This window comes from Gavialis gangeticus, unplaced genomic scaffold (genome assembly GCF_001723915.1).
Source record: "Gavialis gangeticus isolate Ggan-Ray unplaced genomic scaffold, GavGan_comp1, whole genome shotgun sequence".
NCBI classification, from domain to species: Eukaryota; Metazoa; Chordata; order Crocodylia; family Gavialidae; genus Gavialis; species Gavialis gangeticus.
The window spans coordinates 24,559,662-24,585,256 of NW_017729002.1; the positions used below are offsets into that span (position 1 = coordinate 24,559,662).

At 43.8% G+C, this 25,595-nt stretch overlaps 1 protein-coding gene across 2 annotated transcripts in view; it reads left to right on the top strand.

Annotated features, from left to right (window-relative positions):
- The window catches only part of GLYR1 (glyoxylate reductase 1 homolog), a 37,829-nt gene extending 14,465 nt beyond the window's left edge, over positions 1-23,364 (top strand). The window contains exons 4-16 of one of the 2 annotated variants that reach the window (XM_019507692.1): positions 3,386-3,524; positions 4,141-4,383; positions 7,875-7,961; positions 9,486-9,542; positions 10,560-10,610; positions 10,709-10,782; positions 12,573-12,672; positions 13,961-14,071; positions 14,441-14,539; positions 17,719-17,881; positions 18,879-19,058; positions 19,571-19,695; positions 20,068-23,364. In XM_019507692.1, the coding sequence (XP_019363237.1) occupies positions 3,438-3,524; positions 4,141-4,383; positions 7,875-7,961; positions 9,486-9,542; positions 10,560-10,610; positions 10,709-10,782; positions 12,573-12,672; positions 13,961-14,071; positions 14,441-14,539; positions 17,719-17,881; positions 18,879-19,058; positions 19,571-19,695; positions 20,068-20,142 (1,452 nt within the window). In that variant the 5' untranslated portion in view covers positions 3,386-3,437 and the 3' untranslated portion in view covers positions 20,143-23,364. Of the gene's footprint in view, positions 1-3,385; positions 3,525-4,140; positions 4,384-7,874; positions 7,962-9,485; positions 9,543-10,559; positions 10,611-10,708; positions 10,783-12,572; positions 12,673-13,960; positions 14,072-14,437; positions 14,540-17,718; positions 17,882-18,878; positions 19,059-19,570; positions 19,696-20,067 lie in introns of both variants that reach the window. The other variant, XM_019507691.1, reaches the window with a different exon arrangement.
- The last annotated feature ends 2,231 nt before the right edge of the window (positions 23,365-25,595 follow it).

Here is a 25,595-nt window from a genome sequence, read left to right on the forward strand (position 1 = left end):
AAAAAAAAAAAAAAAAAAAGGGGGGCGGGGAAAAGGGGGGAAAACCCCCCAAGGCCCCTTTTTTTAAAAAAAAAAAAAAAAAAAAAAAAAAAGGCCTTCTTTCTTCTTTTACTATCTTCCGAAGATGCTGTCATTGCAGCTGCATTTATTTCTTTCCATTTCCACAGATATCAAACATCTTCTCTAGGCAGAAACTAGTGTCCCCTCAACTTCAAGACAATACCTTTAATGATCCAGTGTCCCTAATGCAGTGTCATGGCACCAGTTCAGTCCTGGCTGGGAGGAGAAAACAACATCTGAATGGTGCATGCAACTTCCTTAAGTGTCTGTTATACATTATGCCTTGGTGGACTCTTGTTTAAATAGCAACCTTCCTTGGCTATGAGATCATAGCCTAATATGCCATAGCTGAGAAGGCTTTGGCTTTAGAAGGATGCATGCATTTGTAGTTGGATTTGAACAGTGGTAGGGTACTCCTTATTTTTATAACTTAGATTGTTTATTTAGCAATACGTGCTTTGGACAAACATAAGAGGGCAGGGTCCTATCCTGGAGTATAGCCCAAATTGCTGACCTGCAGATAAGGGACAGTTTAGGGAGAAATATGCAGACATTCTTTTCTTTTTCTGTGAGGTGACTTCTAAGCCCTTGCTTGCATGCCCTTATCAGCTTTCCTTTTAGATCTTCAGCCGTTGTCTTCAGCAGTCCCAGGTACTTTGGGCTTGCATACATGCAGAGGGAAGGTAGGAAGAAGCATGTGCAGACACTTGAGGGAAGGGTGAGGAGAGAATTCAGGGTTTGGGTTTTTTTGTATTGATAGATTTTCTTCCCCCAGTTACTATTTTGGGGTTAAGCAGAAGAAAGAGGCTGACCTCATTGAGAGGTTCAAAATATTTGACAACTTGTTTTGTTTCTCAACCGTTTTTTTAACATGTGCATAACAGCAAACTTCCAATAGACCAACTTGGCCCAGCACCTTTTTCAGTCTTGGTCATTCAGGAGAAGGGTTTTATACTAGGTGGTAATCTTAAGGTATATCACCAGAGTACCTGAATACTTGAGAGAGAGTCTCTAGATAGTCACTGAGCTGTGGATTGTGGTCTGAGAAGCACTGTTTTTTATTCGGTTGTGCTAATTCAAAATTGATGTGAAATGAGGCAGGTTCAGGGAAAAATTCTGCAGTAAGTATAGAGTGGAGAGTACTGTGGGCTCTTCCATCTGGGCTGTAGTCATACTTCTGGATCAATCATCTCTTTGCGGTTGTGAAAAATGAGTAAAGGTTCTTCCCCATACAGTGAAACCCATTGTTACAGCAATTCCCCAGTAGCAATCACCTGTTACATAACAGCCTCAAAGCATCTGATATCTTTCATATCTAGTCCTGAGTCAAACACAGCCACATGAAGAGTGCTTCTAGTCCCACTGTGCTAATTGTACACAGTGACATATGTTAAAGGCACTGAAAAGAAAGTTGCTCCATCCAGATATGAATCTGGCAACCACATTATGAAAAGGAGCGAATGGGAACAAGGGAGTCAGCACTGGACATGAAGTGCAAGAGACAGAAGTCTGCTATTTTCCTCGTCTCCTAAGCAGAGTTAGGATATAATAAAAAGGTTAGTGACCCTCCTTGGTGAGAGGGATAGAAAAGCAAAGAATGATATGATCAATAAAAAGCTTAGGACATTTGAATGTAATAAAGCTATTGAAAATCATGATTTTACATGTGGTAGCTAGCAAAAGCTTCAGAGCTGTGGTGAGGCTGCTGATTTGCTTGAAGAGATCATCATAAATAAGAATGGATTTCAAGCAGTTTCTACCAGCTGGATAACATGCAACAGGGATAAGATTGCTTATCTGCTGTTCCTATAAATGAATATGTGAATAAACAATGGGGGAAAAAACTAGCAGAAGGCAGAAAAAATGAACCAAAGCACTTTTAGCCATTGAGCTGCAGAAAATACTGTTGATTTGGAAAGTCCCAAAACTTAAAGTATTATGAATTTTTCAATACCAAATTAGGCACTAATGTAGAGCTCTTTAAAAAAAAAAATAGGGTTCATGTCACAATGGGTGAATTTTTAATATTTAATTGAAATGGAGCTGCAGCAGCCTCATGTCCATCACCTTTGTTAACTTTATAGCCCCCTGGTATGAAACTAAAAAGGCATCTAGTAAGCCACTCTCCTACTTACAAGAGTTGATCGATACCAGGGATAATTAAAATGTATAAGCCTTCTACCTTTGATTAACATCTTTAAGTTTTAAAATAGTCACCTTTGAAAAACCAGTCTAGCTCCTTAATGCCACATATACTACTACCCTGTACTGAGGGTTGTGCCAATTCAGAAAAGTTACATGGAACAAATTTTTCTTCAGGAACAATGGGGAAAATGGCACTGCAGCAACTTTACTGATCAGCAGCAAATGAGCTGAAACCTCACGTCAGATTTCATGACAAATGAAGATGATGTAAACTGAGGAGCTGGGAATGCTAGACACAGAAGCACTCTGGAGCTGCAGTTCAGAATGAACATTTAAATTGGCAAAAGAAGTGGTCGGCACAAAAGAGGGGTGATTTTTCTGTATTGGAAAGCCTAGCCCTTTCATAAATATCAAGCCAGCCACTGAAACAGTGAGAAAATCAAGGTGTTCTTAAAACGGGTGTCAAGTCAGCTGTGCTTTGAAATTGTATTACAAAGTACAGTCTTGCTAGTCTGCCTTAAAACAATTGTAAACAGGGAAAATACCCTTTTCATCAAAAGAGAAAAATATCTGGTTCTTACAGTACATCAGCACACTCAATCCTGTGCAGTGTAGTAAACTATGGTATGTGCACAGGCTTTATTTATGGTAATCAACCCTGTTGTGTCCCATCTAATTTGGTATCTCTTCCTGTAGTTCTCATGGGTGCACAGTACAATACGAGAATAACTTCCGTGCCTGAAAAAGTGGTTATTTGGTTTACGTTGTTAAACGACTGCCTGTTGCAACAGCGCAAAGAATAGAATCTCAGTGGCGCAAGTCACATGGTGGCATGGGTGTTCTTTTCACAAGTGCAAGTCCAGTCAGTGTCATGCTTTCTGTGTTAGGTAGTGTTTGCACTCATCTGTAAAAGTTGGCCACTGGCAGAGCATGAGAGTGATGCTCAAAGAGAAGTATTATGAGGCTTTGCTGTTTTTGTGGCAGAAGGGAAGAAACAGGTCTGCATGCCTAAAGAAAGACTGAATGTAAGTGTTGGATGAAGGGATCCAAATTAAATTAGCTGAAGAGGTCCACTGTGCTAGGGGTAAGAATGCTAATAAATTAAGTGTGAGGGCTGAGGAAGTGGTGTATCTGGTTTGAAAAATATAGTTAACTTTTTTCTGCATCTTTTTCCTGTCAGTGCATGGATCAAAGTGGAACAGTTAAAGCCTTATCATCTCCACAAAGAGGAAATGATAAAGATTAATAAGGGTAAGCGTTTCCAGCAAGCTGTGGATGCTGTGGAGGAGTTCCTGAGGAAAGCAAAAGGCAAGGACCAGGTGAGTGGCTTTAGTGTGCTTTACGCATCAAAACAGACCAAGATTTGAGATCAGCAACCAAGCTTCTGTATACCTTAAATTAAGCTGACTGCGCTAGCTCCAAATTTTCCATTGAACAGTAGTCATGATGGCTGTGATAGTTGGCACTTGCCTAGTATTTTCCTTCTATGAAGCACTTAAGCAAATATTAATTTTCCCAGTGTTGATGCATGTCCCCTTAACACAGGGAAATGCTTTACTGATGGGGAAAATGAAGCAGACAGGCTTATTGATCTGTCCATGACAACCGAATAGGTAGACGTGTCAGTGGGATTACAACTTAGTATGTGTTACCCTTGTGTTCAGACTAACAACACATGCTCATTGATCCCTCCTGTGGTTGTTCTTTTAACCAGTTTTTTTGCAATGGATGCATTTTGCACGAGAACAGACTTCAAGAACTTCAGTTTCAGCTTTGGAGGACTGATGTCTCTAGTTTTCATTGGATGTTGTATTTTCTTGTTACTATCATCAGCTTGCCTGATACAAATCAGCATTGAGTTCCCTTGGGTTTGTACAAAAATCGCTTGAGCTCATCTCTTCCTTCCTCACCATCTTCTGTTCTATAATCTCTCAGGCATCTTCCCATAACTCCACTGAAGAGAAAAACCGGCGTAACTCCAGTGAGGAGAGAGGCAAACAGTCTGCTGGTGAAGAGAAACGCAAAGCTGGTTTGTCCGAAGGGAAGTTGAAGAAGGCCACAGGGGAAGGAAAGAAGCGAGTCTCTTCTGTTTCATCAGACAGAGGCTCAAAATCACCACTGAAAAGAGCACAGGACCAGAGCCCCCGGAAGCGGGGTCGTCCCCCAAAGGATGAGAAGGTTTGTGGTGTTCGTGTCCTGCCCTGCCCTATGGACTTTACAGATGGACTCTGGGATGGTTGGCACTTTGGTTCGGCAGCCAACAGGAAGAGTTTGGTTCTTTCCGTTTGTAAAGCTGTCTGTATTGATTCTTCTAGATTTGTCAGCTGACAGATGTCTTTGGCTAGGGTTTCCTGTGGATTCCAGGCAGAAATAGCTAGTTTTTGAATGGCTCCATAATTTCTTTGAGGGCCATCTCCTGAAGTTCCACATGTTTGTATCTTTCCATCCCTCAAAGTATGGTTTGTGTGTTGCCACTTGGTAGGGTCCTGTGGAGATATGGGCTGTCAGATGATACTCTGATTCGTATCTTCCATCTCATCTCGTATGGTTTGTGTCATCATGTGACATATTTTCCTCTCAGTTGCTGCCAGTGCTGACAAAGCTTGGGAGCTCAGTGAAAGGTTACCAGACTGAGGCTCACTGGAGACATCCTTGTGGCCTGAGGGAAGCTACCAGGAAACTTAGCACTGCTTATTTCAGCTTTTTTGATTGTGGCTGTTCCATAGTCCACTGCAGTGGCACACAACCTGGGGTATTCTTGTATCCTCAGTGTTTTTGAATTTTCCTGGCAGCTGCCATATCCAATTGTAGATTTTCTATCCTCTGTCATTCAGAATTACAGCTTTTTATTCTAGTTGTGGACCTTGTAGTGATATCTGCCTTCAGCACCTCCAAAATGGATTGTTGCAATGCATATGGTCTACAGGAAACTGCACCTGAAGACTACTGAGAAGCTTCAACTAAAGTACAGCATGACATCCTGCTTGTTCACCGGTACTTTTACAAAAAACATATTGGTCTTAGTATTCTTTCTTCCAGTGCTCTTTAGGGTGGCATTTGAGATGCCTTCTTGATCTTTAAAGCCCTGCATGAATTGAGCTTCTGTTAGCTGAACAGCAGCCTTTCTTCTTGGTACCTCACAAATTTGATAATACCAGACATTAGAAGTGAGAGGTCATTTGACAAGGCCTGGTTAGCTTTGGGCTGTGACTCTGGAATTCCCTTCTTGACATCCCTCTCTTTTAGCCTTTCAGAGTGGTGTGTATTAATCTGCAGACCATGTTGCAAGGCCTGTTTTGCTGCTTCCTCTGTTGGAAAGTGGGAAGAGTGCAGGCTGATGCTCCTGGTGGTGTCTTTGCTTACACACAATACCATTTCATTGGCTAGCTAGCTCTGTGTTTCTAGTACACATGGATAGGCATGTGAATTCAGATCAGCTGTTGTGACCTTCTGGGGTTCAAGGTGCTTCTCAGCACTGAGCATAACTCCCACCTTAGAGAGTTAGCCTTGCTGAAGATTCATAGATATAGAGTTGGAAGGGACCCAGTGGATCATTGTGTCCGACCCCTGCCCCTGGCAGGAAAGAGGACCAAGATCAGACGACCCCAGCCAGGTGATTGTCAAGCCTCCAAGTTGGGCTTCCAAGAGAGGTGGTGCTGTCACCCATTTCAGACTCTGGCCACCCTTATTGTAAAAAAATTCTTCCTAATGTCTAACCTAAATCCACTCTCCACTAGTTTGCACCCATTATTCCTAGTTACTTGTAAGTTCCCATTATTGTACTTGTAAATTCAGTTGCTGGTAATGAGTTTTAATCTTTACTAGCCAGAAGACTTGTCAATCATCTTCACATATGTCACATGCTGAGATTTTGCTGAAGTACCCATGCCAGCTACCTTGATGCAGCCACAGATGAGAGGGATGGGTAGTTATAAGCAGTCTTATTGGCGAGGCACAGCAGAGAACATTGAAAATTACCTTGAAGCTGTACACTGAATATAAACAGCCTCTGATGTGTGGTGGCTAGTAATGTCCAACCCAAACCATGAGAAGAGAGGCCAGCTAATGCACAAGGTGGATATGATACGTTTCATGGCTATGGAAATTTACTAGCCCAAGTGCAAAGTCTGCTATTACCACTACTGTGAAAACATTTATAAAAAAAAAATCCAATGTTTTATTTTCCTGGAAAAGAAACTTATCCCATGCAGGTAGCAAGCACATGGAGCTGTGGGAGAGTAACATGAAACATTGATTTTTATGGCACTTCTCAGTCATGTGTTTAATAAAATAGAGAGAATTGCTTTATGTAGCCATGCTTTTTGTGAAAGCTAGGAAGCGAGAACACCTAAAAGCTCTTCCTGAGAGGTGATGTGCCTGATCCAAATGACCTGGAATATGGCTGGCTTCACTCTTTAAAATATTCTCAATTTTAAAATAACATGATAAAATATTTTTCAAGTTGGAAATGTCCACATTTTGTCGAACCTGCCAGGAGCCTGATGGCTAACACTGACCTATGTACAGTGAATTACGCTGCAGTCCCCCTCTTCTAGCGGAAACAGATGCAGGTACTAGAGTCTCCACATTTCACCATGTGGTGTTTCATCTTGGTTTGAGTGAAAACTCACCTGGCCTTTAAATGAGTGCTAGAATCTCTAACATCCAGGCTGCCCTTCTGTATTTAAAGTAGTGACAATAATCCAGATAATGTCCAGTGGTTGTTCCAAATAATGCTGCTTCATTTTCCAAGTGAAACTGCTGATGTCGTAGTGTGGGCACAGGGTATAGTGTGCTCTTGCAGGAAGTACATCTGCAGAGAGAAGAGTTGCAGTTCTATATTTTAAGAGCAGAACACCCACTTCAGGATGATAAAACCAGTTTTGTCCCATCCCACACAATCCTGCCCGGCAGGATTTAAAAGTCTGTACATTTGAATTAAAACATCTTCCATACCCCATGCTTGGAAATGCTGGAAGAGAACTTCAAAAGATGCTCCCCTCCTTTCTTCCATGCTTTGCCAAGCAGTGAAATAGCATGTTAAGTATTATCAGTGGCATAAGAAAGCACCCACTGAACTGCAACTATTAATTTGCCCCTTAGAATTAATGTTTCATGCCCTCTGCAGACTCAAGTGGCTGTTGCTGCCTCAGCTTAATGTTTTGAAGGTTTTTGATGCAGTCATAACAGCCAGATGCACTTCTTTTAAATGAAGGCAGAGAACCTAGAGACTAGTTAAGAGGCTTGTCTGTGGTGATGCACGCTCATCCTTCCCTCACCTAGTTCTTTACCCTGACGAGAGGGAAACAGTAAAGTCAGGGATGTTCATTTGTTTCCATGTGTGTTTTGGATTTATGGGAATAAACAGGTTCCTTTGGTATGCACTGGGTTTGAGTTTTCCTAAAGCCCTAACTGTGTTTAAACTCCTGCACTGGTGATTCATGCTTTCTTTCATCTCACCGGCTGCTGGATTAGTCTTCACACTCTTAGTTCAGTTTGTGCTTCGGTATAACCTTTTATGAGGAGGGATTTCCAAAGCTGTGTGAAAAACAAAGTGTATCATGAGGCTTTTCAAAATCTGTGTGTCCTAAAAATCAACACTTTGGGGCCAGCTGTTTAAACTTTGACTTTAAGCTGCAGTCTTTATGATCCTCCTTGTCTCTCCTTAGGATCTCACAATCCCAGAGTCAAGTACAGTGAAGAAAGTGATGACTGGAACAGTGGCTGGATTTAAATGGCCACCAAGTGTAGGCGAGGTAATTAACCCTTTGCTTTCTTTGCGACCAAAGTAATTCAGGATGTAGCGTGACTGTCAGAGGAGCAGATACTATGGCTTATCTCGTTTGAATCTCATCTTCTGCTGAGTTCAGATATATTAATTGATCTTTCATTCTTCCCACTGGTGGTAGAAGGGGGGAGTTGTGATGCTGAAATGGAACGAGCTGGGGAATTTTTTTTCTCCTGTGATTAGCAAATTTGCACAAAAATGAGATTTCAGTCATCACAAAGTTGTGCATTGAATTAACTCGTAGGTCCAACTGCTAAAACTATTCTTCAGGGTTAGATCTGTAAATCTGGATGAGGAGACTGTGGTGTGTATTGTTTCTTTTACGCAACCACATTCACTCAGCATAAGGGAGATCAGAGTTCAAGTTGAACCTACATCTCCCACCTCCCTGGTGAAGGGTCTCCTTCACTCCCCTGTTTTGTAGCAGTTAAACTTTGTATAAAGTATTGAAAGAGACATTGAAACAGTGAGCAGGGGAAGGGCTTTCTAGATGGTCACTGACCCAGCAGTAAAATGCCTGGGTCCCAGTCTCTGGTCCCATAAATGTTAAATTATTTAAGCAGTGTGGAATAGTATGAGCAAGAGAGATTTAGATCCCTCTCCCCTGACCTCATACCACCCTGTAGTGCAATGTTTTAAAGCATTCTGCAGTGTTAGAGTTTCTAATATTTCCTCAGGGAGCAAAGGCAATCTGCCACAAGCTACTATGTCTGTTGTGTTTGTAAATCTAGTTTCTCATTTCCTTTGCTTTTCTCAGAGGTGCCTGAAAATGGAATGTTTTAGGTTAAATGAAGCATTTTTGTGGTGGTCTTAATTTGCAAGGAAATGTTTTAAAATTGGGGAGGGGGAAATCCTGTTTAGATGCTTTTCTTTTAGCCCCATCTGGATGCCAAATGCAACTTGGTTTTCAGTGCAGCCTTAACTGCAGTTACCACCAGTTGTCCACATACAGGGTGGCTGTCTGGTTACTGATGAAGGAATCAATAAACAAGTGTGTCTCCTTATTTTAACCAGTTCCCTTCTTTATTATTTTGTGATCAAGTCTGTATATTTACTACATAGTTATTTTTCAAGAATTAATATGTTTACATTGCTAACGCTCACCTTCCTCTTGACTTGTGGTGCTTAAGATACCCCTACTTAAGTGTTAAGTTAACTGATTTGCTTTGAACAAATTCTGCTTTCTCTTACAACCAGGACACTAGTCTTGGTAGTATGCTGCATTATTCTTAATCTAATTCAAGTACCTATCCATTCTTTGATTTCCCTTCCATCATGCTTCCTGAATACCTAACTTTTCTGACTGGGGTTTCTCATTTTGAGGGCCTAACTAAGTATGCAGGGAAAAGGCAATGATTTTATTTGTAGAGTCCTGAAAAGTTCTCTCACTGGGAAGTTCTGTCATCCAGCCATCAAAGTAGGCGAATTGGGTGCTGTGGTTACTCACTGGTTCTCTTGTGATATTTCTCAGCCTGTGCTTTTCTGATTGCAGCCTGTTAAGGACAGCGACCCACATTTCCATCACTTTCTGCTCAGCCAGACAGAGAAGGTAAGCAGTCATTCCATAGGTTTTGGCTGTCTGGATGAGCTTGTTACCCTGGTTTCTGCAGGGCCTAATGTCTAATGCTTCAGAAAGACTGTGTCACCAGCTGTGCAGTATTGAGCATTTGGGGTTAGCCATCTGAAATTTACCTTGCACACAGCTCCATAGTGGTATCCTCACCCCTTAACCCTGGGGTTTAGGTTGGCTTTGTTTTTAGCTTATAACTTAAGATATGCCAGGTAATTCAAATTATTAAGCACCCCACTTTTCTAGTACTCTGTGACAGGTAAAGTATTAGTTGTCATTTAGCTTGAGTGTGTTTACTTGCTTCTGAATCGATGACTGGATCCAGGTGAGAGAGCTATTATGAAATCTCCTGCCCTAGGAAATGAAGCCAGTTTTTAAAAACAGCCAGTCAAGATCAGGAGAGAAGAAAAGATCATTTTAAATGAGGTGGATTGGTATCCAGTTGGAGATCTGGGGAGAGACAGCAGGATTAAGAACAGGGTTGTCGGCTTTAATCTAAATGAGTTCTTAAGGAACAATCCAAGGAGAAACGGCCTTTTATCGCACTCCATTTGTTAAATGCCACACACCAGTCTTTCTTCCTAATAAAGATTCTGCTCTGGCAGTGTTGGTCTGAGGCCAGGAATAGGGAGAGAAGAATAAAGGAGTCTCCATCTTCTGCAGTGTCAGATGTGTGAATTGGAGTGCTCCCTCTGCTTTGTGGGGTAGTCGTGGTCTGCATTCTCTGGTAGTGTGGACTGTAGTAAGGAGTGTGTGGTGCCTACATTAAAGAAAAACAGTAAGATCCTGAAAGGAAAGTGTGTAGGGTCATTGGTACCCTCCATTGTGAAGGAACTGTGGTTTATTTTCTTTCATGGGGGGGAGTGTCTCACTGTTCAGCAGATGGTGGTGTGTGAGAGAGCTGCCTCTCTTATGTACCAAGGATATGGTCTGTTTGCTCTGCAAAGCAGAAGAGCACCAGGCTTTCCCTGAATGTTTTCTCTCTTCTCTATACAGCCGGCTGTCTGCTACCAGGCCATAACTAAGAAGCTGAAAGTGTGTGAAGAGGTGAGGCCAGCCTTCCCTTGAGTTCATTTTTGTTACTCTGTAACAAAAGGTCTAGTAGTTCTTTCAGAGCCAGCATACCTTGTGGCTTGTTCTCCTAGGAAACAGGATCCACCTCCATCCAGGCAGCAGACAGCACGGCAGTCAATGGCAGCATCACTCCTACAGACAAAAAGTAAGGTCCCTACTATGTTCCTAGTATGCCTTCTCTTTCTCTATCCCTCTCCCTCTCTGAGGAGACTGGAAAACAACCACTAATAAACCTGGCCCTTAGATAAACCTGCCATTGCTGTGCACCACAGGGTCTGCCCACTGGCCCTGCGTGAGACTTGCTCACAGAAAGCAAATGAGGAGGCTAGAACAGATGGAGTAGAAGGGCACGTGGCCAGACCCTGATACATATTTGCAGTGCCAGGTTTTTTCACTCTGAGGTGGGATGTTGCAGGTATTAAAGAGCTGCTCTTTTGAATGCAACATGATCCAGAAAGGTGAAGGCATTTCCCTTCAATAACATCTCTCAGTTGACTGGGGTTGTTTATTCACTAACGCAAGCAGCAAGAAGGGAAGAGGAAGAGGGAGGCATGCTCTCCCACCTCACAGGAGCTATCATATAGCACGTGAGCCTTCTGGTTTCTTCTAACGTTCCCCTTCTCCTTTCTAGAGTGACAGGAGCCATAGTTGAGCTTCCTGTTTCACTCTGGGACTTCCGTTCTGTTCAACTGAAGCTCAGGCTGTGGCCTGCTGTCTGCCGTTAGATCCTTTGTATCTCTCAGGATGTCAGTTTTCACCTGTACGCAAAGGGAACCAAAGTAACAATGAAGTTATTCAGGTAAAAACCTTTCTCAGAAGAGCAGGGCTTGGGGGAGTGGGAACATCTCTTCAGTTAGCGAGAAATGGAAAAGGGCAGACTGTGATGCTGCATAAGACCCTAGAACGAGTCACTCAAACCCTTTGTTAGTTGGCTTCAGCAGCAGAAAGTGAGCCAGAGTGCAGGTGGATCGCTGAAGCTGAAATGCATCTGCAGTGGGTTTTGTTCAGATTAGCATTTGAAAAGGCTGTGCTGTGGGGGATGGGAAGGAAACTCTCCTTGTGTGAACTCCAGAGGTGTAATTTAAATACCCGCTAATTTTGTATTGCAGGGTCTTCTGCTAGCATCTGCCATTTTATTGTAAAGTGACATGGTGTATACAAGGATCCCTAAAGCCATGAGTGCAGAGCAGTTTCTGTTGTTGTGTAATAATAGGGAAGGCACTTCTGGCTACAATGCCTACAAAAATCTTGCCAGGCAGCTGGCATGTGGTTATGATCATGTATTGTGGTGAACTTAATTGACCTGTTGTTATCTTGTGTTCCTCTTGTCTTTTTGTACCCACGGGTTGTTAACCGTTTTGGGTCTGTGTCCAGCACATAGCACACATAGGGTCTTAATCCATGACTGGCAGTCCTAGCGCAATACAAGTAATGTTAATTTAACATCCAGAAGTAATGCGCAGCCTTTGAACACCAGGCCTAGTACTAACACTGGAGTGGGAAGTGGGGGCTTCAGTGTTTCAAACATTTACTTCTCCCTGTTCAGCAGAATAGCTGGCAGTAGAAAGTGAGGAAACAGCAAATGTAATTAAAGTTAAATCTTTAACCAGGTTGGGGGTTTTCAGGAGGAGGGGAGCAGGTGGGGGAAGTAAATCAGACAGGACTGTTTTGTTCACATGTTCATTCATAATGATGTTGAGTAAGTAAAATAAGAATCACCTTGCTCTTAAAATAAGCTGAATCTGCCTTTGAAGAAAGTGGCAGGTTCTCAGAAATTACTCAGCCTTACTCTACATTTGACTACAGTGGCACAAATTCTGGGCTGCAGCACCTCCAGTGTTTGCTTGATAGTAGTTTTAGGGTCATCAGGTTGTGATTAGTTTACACCTCTGCTGTTTTCCCCTTCCTATACTGATGTGTGTCTCTTCTCCCCAGGATAGGATTTCTGGGTCTTGGCCTCATGGGAAGTGGCATCGTCTCCAACTTACTAAAAATGGGGCACACAGTCACTGTGTGGAACCGCACTGCTGAAAAGGTGAGCATATCCTCTAGGAGTTATGGGATGGAGTCTTCAGTGCAGTGAGGGCACTTTTTATACAAGTCCCCCAGTGAAGCCTCTACAACCTTGCTGTAAAAAACCTGCAGTGAAGTTCATTAGAGGAGGATGTTCACTGTTATAGAACTAATCCATCTGCTGTATCATAATAATGGAAAAAAATGTTTTCCTGCTGGGGGGATTGTCAAAAGTAGGCAATTGTTGTAAACAGGATTTGCTACACTGGGATTGTACTGCAGGAGAGTGCATCTCTACAGAGGGCTATAACACACAATGCTGTTAGATTAGTGCACTGGTGAAAAAAGAGCCATGGAGCTGTAAAACCAAGAAGTACACCGTTGAGTTCATTCTGTGGGAGGGATATGTTGTTTGGCCAGGACTCTTTATCCTGGCATTTTGTTGTTCATACTGGAATAACTGCTTCCAACTGAACCTGATCTGTTAGCGTGAGGCAAAAATATTTTTCCAAGTATCTTGCTGAAGACTCAAACACAGTTGATTGGCTGTGAGCTGTAGTTATATCCAACATTGAGGTTTGACTTCGTCTTTTTGTGTAGTGCACAGTGTTTTTATGAGATTGTGGTATAGAGAATTGTGACCAAGATTCAGCCCATAGGGTTGTGTCATCTGGCCTGTAGGGCTCCCCCAGTTCTGGAAACTTGGCAGTGGAGGAACAGTGGCAGCGTTGATTTGCCACGGCTTCTCCTGCCTCCAGATTTCTGGATCGCTGGGGTGACGTGAGTTGGGCATCACTGGTATAGAGTGACAACTGCATGCTGTACAGTCTGGTAACTTTTCATGTGGGTTAAGAGATTTCTGCAAGCCCTAACCACAGTTAATAGGAAAAGGCTGGGCAGTTGGAGAAACAGCCAGTCTAGATGAATCCAAAGCATTGTCAGTGCTCTGCGTATCCTGCTGGCAAATTGGAAGATGTTTTTTGACATTGTCCAAGATTTGTCTTGCCTTCCCTCCAGACATTGGAGTATCCAAATCTTAGGATTTTCTTCCAAGAAAACTCCCCTCCCTGTGTTTTCTATGAATGATTTCCTTCTCTTGCAACTGTCTCTTCTGGGTTCAGGAATGTGTAGAATGGCCCCCTCATACATTGGAATCTAGGTAGCATTGGGTCCTTTTGCTAATGTGCTAGGCCTGTCTTCCATTGCTATGGACCTAACGGTTAGAGTTCCTGTTACAGCAAAAAACACTGAGGTTTTCTGGTCTCTGCTTCCTCCTCCTTTACATTTGGTTGGATTTCTGACTTTTGCAGTGTGACTTGTTCATCCAGGAAGGGGCACGGCTAGGAAGAACCCCTGCTGAGGTGGTCTCAACCTGCGATATCACCTTCGCCTGTGTATCAGATCCAAAGGCAGCCAAAGATGTAAGGATTATCTCTTTCTACCCCTTTTCTTCCACCCAGCAGGTGGACCTCATTATACGGTCCTGACTTGCCCTATCTAGATCCTTTTAGAGAGTCACTGCATATAGGTTCCGTTTCCCACTGAGCACAGTAATCAGGGTTGCTTTCAATACTGATCACTAGTACCATGCAAAAGTAACTTTTCTGATTAAAAATACTGTTATCACTGTGTTATCCTGCGCGCCTATTTAAAACTAAATAAGAGACTGCTTCTGAGATTTCTGCAGTAGTCTGACACTTAAGTCAGCTCTGTTTCATCTGCTGTATTGAAGGATTTGAGTGTCTTTGCAGACACCCTATTGCTTTACCACTCTTCTGTTCCAACAGCTGGTACTTGGTCCGAGCGGGGTATTGCAGGGCATACGCCCAGGGAAGTGCTATGTGGATATGTCAACTGTGGATGCAGATACAGTCACGGAACTGGCCCAGGTAACCGTTCTGCTGAACATATGACACTTGCCAGGTGGAATTCTTGTTTCTGTGGGATTAACTGTTTTCAGTGTATTTTCTTTTTCAGTCTTCTCTCTCTGGAGGTACTGGGTACAGGAGAGAATTAAAGTGAACTATGAAAAACTGGACCATTCAACCAAATTGGAACAGCAGTTCTCAAAGCATTATACAGGCATACCTCGGAGATATTGCGGGTTCAGTTCCAGACCACCGCAATAAAGCGAATATCGCAATAAAGCGAGTCACACAAATTTTTTGGTTTCCCAGTGCATATAAAAGTTATGTTTACACTATACTGTAGTCTATTAAGTGTGCAATAACATTATGTCTAAAAAAACAACGTACATACCTTAATTAAAAAATACTTTATTGCTAAAAAATGCCAACCATCATCTGAGCCTTCAGCGAGTTGTAATCTTTTTGCTGGTGGAGGGTCTTGCCTCAATTTGTAAAAAACACAATATGTGCGAAGCGCAATAAAGCGAAGCACAATAAAACAAGGTATGCCTGTATACAACAAAGCCCCGTAGCCTTAGTTCTGTCTTCCTAAACTGCAGTGCTAACAGCCAGTCAAACTTCAGTCCTGAGGGAGTTATCTGTCGTCTTAACGTTCACTGCAGCAGGTTCAGTGGGATAAGAGTTCTCTTGGTGACTAAAAACAAGTTTTCCTCAATTTGATGAACCTCATAATCTGTGTATTTCCTATTTTTAAGGTATTTTAAGGGTTAGGAGGGAGAAATCCTTCCAGGCTCCTCTCCTTAAACATTTACATCCAGAACAATCAGAGATTCCTGTGTAAGGAAAGAAGCATCATGACTACTAGGGCTGTGTGAAACTTCGGCATCTGTTTTGTTTCAGCGCCCAAAACGCCAAATATGAAACAAAACGTTTCAGAAAATTTTGGCGTTTCAGAATTGGGCTTGCAGGGAAACAGATACTAAGAAGAGGGAGGGGAAAGAGGAGGAGAAGTAGTACTCTGCTATTGACATCTGTAGCTGGCCAGCATTTGCGCTCTGCCCCTGAGGTCCCTTCCAATCCCAGCGCTCCGGGGGAGGGACAGCAGCCTGCTGTCATCTCGCGGGCAGATCCAGGGGCCCACATCCCCTGGGAGGAGTCTAGCACAGCCCTCTCAGGGGGGCGCAGGCCCCCAGATCTGTGTGCAGGATGACAGCAGGCTGCTGCTGCTGGCTGGGGCCAGTGCCAGCACCCAAGTCTGCTTAGCACAGCCCATGCCAAGCGCCAGAAAGAACCCAGTACTGATGCTGGTCCCAGCTGGCAGCAGCAGCCTGCTGTCATCCCGCATGCAGATCTGGAGGCCCGGATGTGCCGGGAGGAGTCTGGCACAGCCCCGCAGCCCTCCTGGGCGGTGTGGACTCCCAGATCTGCATGCAGGATGACAGCATGCTGCTGCTGCCGGAAGTACAAGTAGTCCTCGGACTTACGACGCAATTGGTTCCTGAAAAACGCATCTTAAGTCAAAACATTGCAGCTCGGAACCAATTTTCTCATAAGAAACTCTGTTATAAATGAGGGATTGGTTCCTGAACCAAGGCCGGATACCTATTGTCACCAAAAATACCCCAGAATTGTGTACTCGATCAATTATAGATAAGTAATATAGCTACATTAATGTATTTATATTGTAAATAGCAATCATATTGATTTGGAAGGACTTCTTTGAGGTGACTTTGCTGGATTTTTAGAAAGGCTCTTGGTTGGACTTTTTGAAGGGTTTTGGCTGGAGTCGTCTCAGGAGTCTTGTCTGCAGGTTTTTCTGGAGTCTTGTCTGCTTTCTTAAAGAAAGTGTCCAAGGAAGTTTGGACAGATGTTCTCCAGGGAGATGAGTGATGCAGCAGACTTGTTCACTGGTGTGGTGTCACATCGGATCAAGCGTTGTAACGTTGAAACTGACGTCATAAAGTTGAAAAAGGGAGTCAATTTATAAATGTTGTAACTCGAAACGTTGTAAGTCGAGGACTGCCTGTACTATGAGTTTTGCTTTGAGGTGCAGTTTCACAGGAACCCCTGCACCTATCTCCTTGAAGCTTGGTGGGCTTTGTTCCCTCAGAAGGAGCTACCATCCCTGCAATTTTCATCCAAATGAGGCAAGAAATGACAGTTACAGGCATTTTAGTGATTCCCTATTATAGCCTATGGCCAAACCACCGACACAGCGTCAAAACTGATTCAGCTGAATTGAAACGGAACAGTGATCTAAAACACCCGAACTAATCACTGTCCCTCCTAAACCGAATAAAAACATAGCCATTTCACACAGCCCTAATGACCACTTCTGAGGGAAACATGGTTTCCTGCCTTGTGTTCTCAACTCTTTTATTGTCTTGAAGTGGCCTAAGAAGAAACGACTTAGCAGTGTGATGGATAATAGCAGAAGTACAAGGGCATGTACTATAAAAACCCAAGTGTAGATGTGTTCTGAACTACCACTGTCTTCTCAGGAATAAATACCTAAGTATGGACAACTCAAGGAAGGTTCGTCAGTGCCTGTAATCCATGGACAGCAGCAGTCTCTCACTTTTTATAGATAAACTGCTCTCTGAACTTAAACACTATTAGGTGTCCATCCTTGAATCTCCAAGCCCTTCAGCTTGTCTCTCTCCTGGTTCAGGATACAGTCTTTGAAACAAGCACTTCTGAGAATACAGAACTGAACTGGGAACAGAGCCCAACAGGTTTCTGCCCAACCATCCCCCATCTAATGTTTCTCTTTATCCCTTATATAATGCACACCTTAAGCATTGTCTGAAGTTCCATGGGGTTTTTCTGTGGTGCTTAGCAAGGTCACGTATTGCTCAGCTGCTGAAATTTATGCTGCCCTGCTCCAACGTTTGTCAGGGCAGAAGAAAATGAACAGAGTAGCAAGGACGGGGATAAAGCAGGTCTTTGCATTTGGACAGTTTTTGCAATACTCTGCATGCATCTGTGGATGCTACTCCATTTTATGCAGTATTTCCATTCTCCCTGTTCTGTTTTACACATCTAGTCCCAGTGGTGTAAGTGCCCTGAACACTGTTCTTGTTTTCCCTGCTCCCCACACAGTGTGTGTGCGTGCGTGCGTGCGTGCGTGTGTGTGTGCGTGCGTGTGTGTGCTGTTTTTGCACAGGTAACATAAGGACATTCTCTTCCTTTCTTACTAGGTGATAGTATCCAGGGGTGGTCGCTTTTTGGAAGCACCAGTCTCAGGAAATCAGCAGCTGTCTAACGATGGGATGTTGGTGATCTTAGCAGCTGGAGATAGGGGTTTATATGAGGACTGCAGTAGCTGTTTCCAAGCAATGGGGAAGACCTCTTTTTTCCTAGGTAATTGAAACATGGGGTGCCTTGTTACATTTTCTCAGTCAGTGCAAAGAGCATAATTTCCAGCAAGGGGTTTGAGGGGGCCAAATATCCTCTTTGCGGGCCACTGGTAAGAGAGTGAGCAAAATAGCTAGCTGTTTGTTCCTTTCATGAGGTAGAACAGGAAAAGGGATAGATATATGGCCTGTCCCTATTCTTGTCCGCCCACCCCTGTAACCTGTCTATAGCCTTTGATATTCACCGCCCAGTCATGCGTTGGGTCCCACCACGTTTCAGTGAGCCCCACTATGTCTGGGTTGGTGTCAGCTAGCAGGAGGGTAAGTTCCTCCTGCTTGTTTCCCATACTACGAGTGTTTGTGTAGAGGCATTTGAGGCCTCCTGTGGATGTGTGCACTGGCCCCCTAATCACAGCATTGCCCTGGCCCCTGTTGCTTACCTGTGTATGCGTTCCGCTCATCAGTCTAGGCTGGGCTGTACTTGTGAGTGCTGCTTGGTTTAGTGGTCCAAGGCTTCCTCCTCCCACGTCTTCCCCTTCCCCTGACAAGCCTAGTTTAAAGGTTTCTTCTTCCATGGTTTTCTTTACCCTAGGACAAATAGCATTAAAGGGTATGTCAACTGTAAAATGTGTGTTTGTGTTCTTTCAAGGGGAAGGAGGAGCTGGGTAGCACTAGACTTGCTTCTGACGAGACTAGGAGTGGTGCTGGGGTGCATGTTATTAGTCAGGGAAATATCCTCTAGCGTCGCCAAACGATGATGGTGGATACTAGGACGGGGGGTCGGGGTGGTTAAGGAACAGGGGATAGATCACCCTAGATATACCCTGTTCAATGCTTCCCCTCTGAAGCATCCATTTCTGCCACAGTTGGAAACAGGGTACTGGGCTGGATGGGTGTTTGGTCTGACCCAGTGTGGCAACTGAATTCAGTGTTCACTTATGTATGTGGGGAGTAAGCCTGCTCTGTCTCATGGAGGAATATCCAACAGCATGTCTCTCTGGCAGGTGAAGTAGGCAATGCTGCCAAGATGATGCTGATTGTGAACATGGTCCAAGGGAGTTTCATGGCCACAATAGCAGAAGGACTGACTCTGGCTCAAGTGACTGGTCAGTCCCAGCAGACCCTTCTGGATATCCTCAATCAGGGACAGCTTGCCAGCATCTTCCTGGACCAGAAGTGCCAAAGTATGGTTCCTTTTTATTCTTTCATAGCATATATTTCTTGCCTAGCAGCCATTGGGTTGATGATGAAAAAGGGAAGCTTCCCATCTGTTCTCAGCCTGGGATGCTGGAAATTTTCTTTATCTAGCCCTTTTATATTAGACTGGAAATTTAAAAGTTACATTCCCTTGTCCTCTTCAGAGCACAGCACCAACTCTGTCATCTGCAATCACTGTCTCTTAGGATGTGAAGTTCCCAGTCAGGGCTTCATCAGGCCAGGTGACAAATGAAATGGGCAGAAACCTGCCGTGGGTGCTGTGCAGAAACGATGGTTCAGTTTGCCAGTGTTGCTAGTGGAATTTTCTTTATTGTGACTGGAAGATGGTAGAAGGCAGGAAGTAGGGAAAGGACTGTAGCAAGAAACATCAGAATTGGAGATGGGGGCTAGCACTGAAGAGAAATGTTGAATCACATGCTCTTGCAGGAATTGTTAGGTGGATTTACCTTTGCCTGACTTGGCATTTCTTTCTCTGCAGATATCCTGCAAGGAAATTTTAAGCCTGACTTCTACCTGAAATACATCCAGAAGGATCTTAGGTTAGCCATTGCACTAGGTGATTCTGTCAACCATCCAACTCCCATGGCAGCTGCAGCCAATGAGGTGAGTCACTCAGCATCTCAAATTAATGTAGATCTGTCTGGTGCCAGGGTGTCTGGACAGACATAGTGTGGGACTCTTGAGAGGGAGAAAAACTTAGCGGGGATCTATGTAACGGATTCCTATGCATCTGGGGGCACGATGGGTGAGTTTAAGTGGAGAGAGGTGTGTTTGTTTGGACTTCTTGTGGCCATTTGTGTCCAGAATGGGTGACACTTCAAGGACTCCTACAAAACTGCAAGTTCTGATCTACAGCATCGTGCCACCCCACTGCATCACTCTATGCCCTGGTTAGTGCTGGGCTGCTAAGCAACACAGCCAGATCCAGGCCCTCTAAAAAGAGTAACTGACCCTTTACCACTCTCTCTCCTCCAGGTATATAAACGGGCAAAAGCATTGGACCAATCGGACAACGATATGTCTGCTGTGTACAGGGCCTACATCCATTAGGCTGCACCATTCTTACTGTTAATACCATGATTATTAATTAATATTATTATGATACTGGGTTTTAACTCTGGACCAGTCCATCTCTGTCTCTCCATTTCCTTTTATACACAAACTTTGAGATCTGCCATGAGGGCAGCTGCTGCAGTGAGCCTTCCCCTAGCGGTGGAAGGGGAAGGAGGGGGCTCGGATTGTTGCAGTCTGATTAGAAAATCCATGCCATGCACTGACAGTCACGGAACAGAACAGTAGCAACTCGTTCAGAAGCTCTGAGGCACTTCCGCCTGAAATCTGCTGCTTGGCTTCTTTTATCCTCTTTTGTGCGCTTGTCCGAGATGCTGTCTCTAACGATTGCTTCTCTCCTTTGTTGTGAGTAATGTACACACTTGTTTCCCTGCATCAAGGGACTGTTGAAATCCTTCCCATCTACATGTGAATATCAGTTAGGACCTGGGTCCCATTTGTGGGTAAGAAGTTACTCCTCTTTTCTCAACCGATGCTGTAGAACAATGCACCTCCCATGGAGGTGAAAGGGCAGTTCTGGAAGGTGATGGGGCTGCATGCAACACTGTCTTGATCTCCCTCCTGCCCTCACCCCACTGAAAGAATTGAGACCTTAATGGATAAAAGAGAATGCAAGTGGGAGAGAAACCATTATGAACACAGCTTCCTAAAAAGCTTCTTGTAGCATCCCATAAACAGTATTGGGAACTTAGGGGGGGTGGCTTAGAAATCACAAAACCAATTCACCAGGCCAGAATTAGTGTATTTTACTCAGTGAAGGAACAAGCCAGGGTCCCTTCTTTCTTTTTGTGTTTTTACATAGATTTACCTCTGTTTTTCAACCAGTGCATATTTACAAAAGCTTCTTGGATTCTGGGAATGTCACAAACAGAGTCATGAGTCTGCTGAGATGGCCAGAAGGAATGACCATAGGCCTAAGAGACAGTCTGGGGTTGCAAGCCAAGCTATCTCCCTGTGGCTGTCAGGTGGTAATCTTAGCCCTTCACCTCATTTTCAAAATGAGCAATATTCATCTACTTCCCAGGGGAGTTGTGAGGTTTCATCAGTGAACTTTGAATCGGTCAGATTTCCTGTGCCAGTGCTGTGTGACTGCACTGAGACTGGCCCAACCTGGTGTGTCTCAGTACTTGTGACTCTGCTTGTGGCAACCCATTGGTCAGATACCAAAGTTTGAGAGAGGCCTAGTTCATGGAGCAGGGGCTGGAGGCTGCTGCTGAATATGAACCTAGAGCTGTGGAAGCCAGTATATAAGAAGTAATCAGTGCTGAAAGCAGAGAAAGCCAGAGTCCAAATAATGCCTGTGTCTGGGGGGGTTGTGGAAAGCACAGAGCTCTCTGGATGTTATTTATAAACTCTCTCAGTATTAGCCTGGTAGGAGGGCTCTTGCATTTTAATGAATGAAAAGGTCAGTAATCAGGGCCATGAACTCTTCCCCTTGACATCAAAATAGAAAAGAGCAAAGGCAGAGTGGGCTGCATTCCTTTAACTTCTTGAGGACTGCTCCTGCTCTTCCTCCCATGAGCAGCAGCAGTAGCAGTGTTTATTGCACTGGCTAAGAGCAGAGCCATGGGAGCCCACCTTGGCAACACTGCCCCCATCCTTAAGGCACCTTTGGGGTTTTTGAAGGGAAAAGCCCCCCCACCTAGAAAGAATCCCCTGGCTCTGGATTTCTGTAGCTGAACCACATGCCTTGCCTGTGGAAGGGTGAATAGCTTTGTGGTGTGGTTCAGAGCACCTCAGAGGGAAAATATCAGGCATTCGTTGTGGAACAGAACATCCAACTCCTCCCTAAAGCTGTAAATGCTTCACCTCTGACCCATTACTCTTTGTGGGCTAATGCTGCACTGGGCATTATCCCTCCCAGTGAGCATCACCCTGTAATAAGAGATCCTGTTACTTTGCCTGATGACTCATTGCTGTACATATGCACAATACTATATCATATGTACAAGTCTGCCCGCACAACAACTGCCAGTCATCTGCACATTGGTATTCTACATTAAACACACCCATGCACTTACCTGGTATCCATCTGCTTTTGACATTTTTGCCACCCACGTAGCTCAGCAGCGTTAGAAAGCCTTGATTATTTACATTGCCCATATGAAGTAACTGTACTGAAGGTACCAGGAACGTTACTTGTGCTTTGGGTGCTGGAGCTAGACCCTAGGATTTATACTTGGGTGCATATGTAGGGATGTTGAGGATATTAAGGTCCGGCTGGAAGAGTGAGTTGTGCTCAGCTAAGCATTTGAGAGTCCTTGTAATGTCCCTGCAGAGGTGTCTTGGAATAAATTTAAGTAAATGGATCTGAGCCAATGTAGTCAAAGATCTCCCTACATTATAGTCTGTGGTGCTTCTGGAATCAGCTGAGGGGAGGGGAACTCTGGATCTTACAGCTTTGGATCTGTTTTTAGCAATCAGTTCAGAGATCACCTCACTGCTGCAGGCTTGTTTTTTTAGAAATGTTCAAGTGCTTAAACTGGAAGTGTTTGTGTACATGGGAGTGGCAAGACACAGCAGTAAAACACTGTAATTTTATCCTGTAAAAACCTAACTGCAGTTCTGATGGTGGCTACTGATCTGCTGGAGGGGTGTGGTGCTTCCTGTCCAACCGTACAATTACGGATACACCAGGGAGCTGAGAGTGAGCGAGATGTGAAGGAGGGGTGGAAATGGCGAAAACGGGACTGTTTCAGATGCCATTTCAAGCTCTAGCCCAGGTGTGGGTTTCACTTGGATACTTTGTATTTATGTTTGTAGCTTCTGAACATGAATCCCATTCTGTATGTAGGCCTGACAGGCAGGGGGAGGGAGAAGGGACGGGAGCTGTGGATTGAAAGATGCTATAATGAAACTGGCTAGTCAGTGTTGTCTTAATATTGTTGACAATTCTGTAAAGTTCCTTTATATGAGGATTTCTGTTTTAGCAATTTGCTTTTTTTTTTGACTCCCTCCTTTTTAAAGAAGAAAATGTGACACTTGTGAAAAGCTTGTAAGAAAAGCAGTTTCCTTTCTTCCTCAATGACAGATCCTATAGTTTAATTAAGGTTGTGAATTTTTTTATTATTTTTCGCCTTGTTTTTAATTAACGTTTGTCATTCAGAATAGGATGTGTGATAATGTTTAAATGGCAAAACAAAAAAGATTTTTGTGCAATTAACAAAGCTACTGGCAAAAAAATAAAACCTTTCTTGGTAACACAATGTTCTGGTGGTTGTTTCCAAGGCCTCCTCACACCTGTGCTTGTAGTCTTGGGAATGTGCTGCCCAGCCCCCCAAATGACTTCAAAACAGGTTGTCCTACATCTTGAGTGGCATATCGGTCATTTAAGGCCTCACATCAGCAGCAGTGTCCCTCACTTTTTAGGGAAGTGAGGATAATAAGGTCTTTGAACTGAAGAGCTCAAAATCTAGACGAAGCACCACAGCTTCCTTTTGAAGTCTGATGTAGTCAGCATTCATTACCGTTAAATTGCTCAAGGCACTAGATAATGGCATATATTAAGCCTTTCAGCTCTAATTCAGGCTGGTTATGATGCTGATGACTGATCCCCATGGCATGGTTTATTTGAAATGCAGTGCTGACCTGTGCCTACTGTTTCCAGTGGGCACAAGCCAGCATCTTGAAACCCCTCTGATATACTGACTTGCAACTCTGGTGTTTGTGGTAGAGAAACTACATGAGCCAGTCAGCCGTTAGCTTCTAAAGTACCCTTTTTAGCCCTGGAGGGGGCAGGGAGGCCTGGCAATGTAAAACTTGGTCCAGCATCCATTCTTGGGCAGAGGCCAAATTGCTCAGATGCTGGGGGAGGAACAGTTGAAATATCTCTCACTTAACCTCCCATGAAACACATCACTGCATAACAACATTGATTCACTAGAGACTTCACAGCCTTTCCACACTCCTTTTGTCTGCTGTTCTTGACATCGTTGGATATTGAGCTTTTCTGGAGCAAGCCTTAAAGCAACTGTGACATGCAGCTTGTGACTGATAAAATGGCATGCCAGGGTGAGAAATAAACCCCCTCTGTGGTACATGTGTGGTACACAGGCCAGTACAGAACTAGCTTGCAGAAATATGATCGACCTTCTGGATTTACTAGATCTCTAGAGAGCCTCTGATCTCATCCAATCAGGTTAGAAGGTTTCCTTGACATTGCAAAAAATCTTATAATACTGTCTGAGGCTGGGGAATGGAGGAAGTCAAACTTCACAACCCATCTCTGGTCCTCTAAGTTAGCAGTAGCTGTGTTCAGTATTGGAACATAGTTGCAATGAAAACTATTTTAAGCTCAAGTTCATTTAAATAGCACGATGGATTCAAGGAAAAGAAACTGAGTTTATCTCCTTAGCATCTTGTGTAATTGCCTATCCTTTTTATATCAGTTCTATAGTATGTCCTTTGGTATGAGCACAGCAAAATTTGTGTGTATCCTTGGCCACAGGGCAGACAAGCAGTTGGATTAAGCAGTAAAAATCTGCACCTTCAAAATGCTGTCCTAAGCTGGTACTAGTAGTAATGGCAATGTATCAGAGAATGGATAAGTAGTGGCCATTCACCAAAAAGTCCATTTTTCAGCTGGTGTCAAGATCAGTAAACAAGCAGACTTGGCAAACGGCAGCCTATGCACCCCAGCCATAGTGCCAGTAGTGCCTGCAGTGTTTGAAACCTTAACACTGCAACAGCAGGAGGCGGAGGGTGATTGCAGAGCAAACAAGTGAAGTAGACTTCATGCTGCTTTGTGGGAAGCAAAGGGCACTGCAAAATGATAAGCAATAGAAAGCACCAAGCAGGCTAAGGTTTTTGCTTTAAATGGCCCAAGAAACCATTGGTTGCATAAAGAAATCCAGTCTCCTGAAATGTCAGTTTAAATATATTTTTGAAAGCTTTTCCAAGAATACTGTAGTATCTACCCACTATGCCTTTTTCCTCCTCTCTCTCTCTTGCCCAGAACACAGTAGTCTAAATTGATCTTTAAAAGAGCTGTGTGCAGCCCCGGAGGAGCTCTCAGGAAGCACAAACCAGCTCTGGGGGAGTGCTTGAGTGCTGCTGTTTTGACTGGTAAAGCTCCAATGAGCGATCGATTGGGAGAGGACAGTTCCCTCCAAGGATGTCTGCATCTTGGCCAGATCAATGAACACTCCTAAGTCAAACGGTATTGGCTGGCTTGTACATTACTGTAAGTAGAAAAACAGCTTCCAGGGCTGGAGGGCTTGGGTGCAGAGTTCAGGATCCAGGGCAATGTTAACATAAATCTTGCAGATGCCTGGGAAAAAATCCAACCTGTAATTTAGTTCAGTGCAACTCTGCTTTCATGCAAGGCTGTTGAGTGCTTAGGAAAAAACTGAGGCTTGAGATTGGAGGGGAGGTAACGTGCCAGAAAGAACTAAAATAAAGCCTGATTATGAAGACAAAGCTGCCAGAAGACA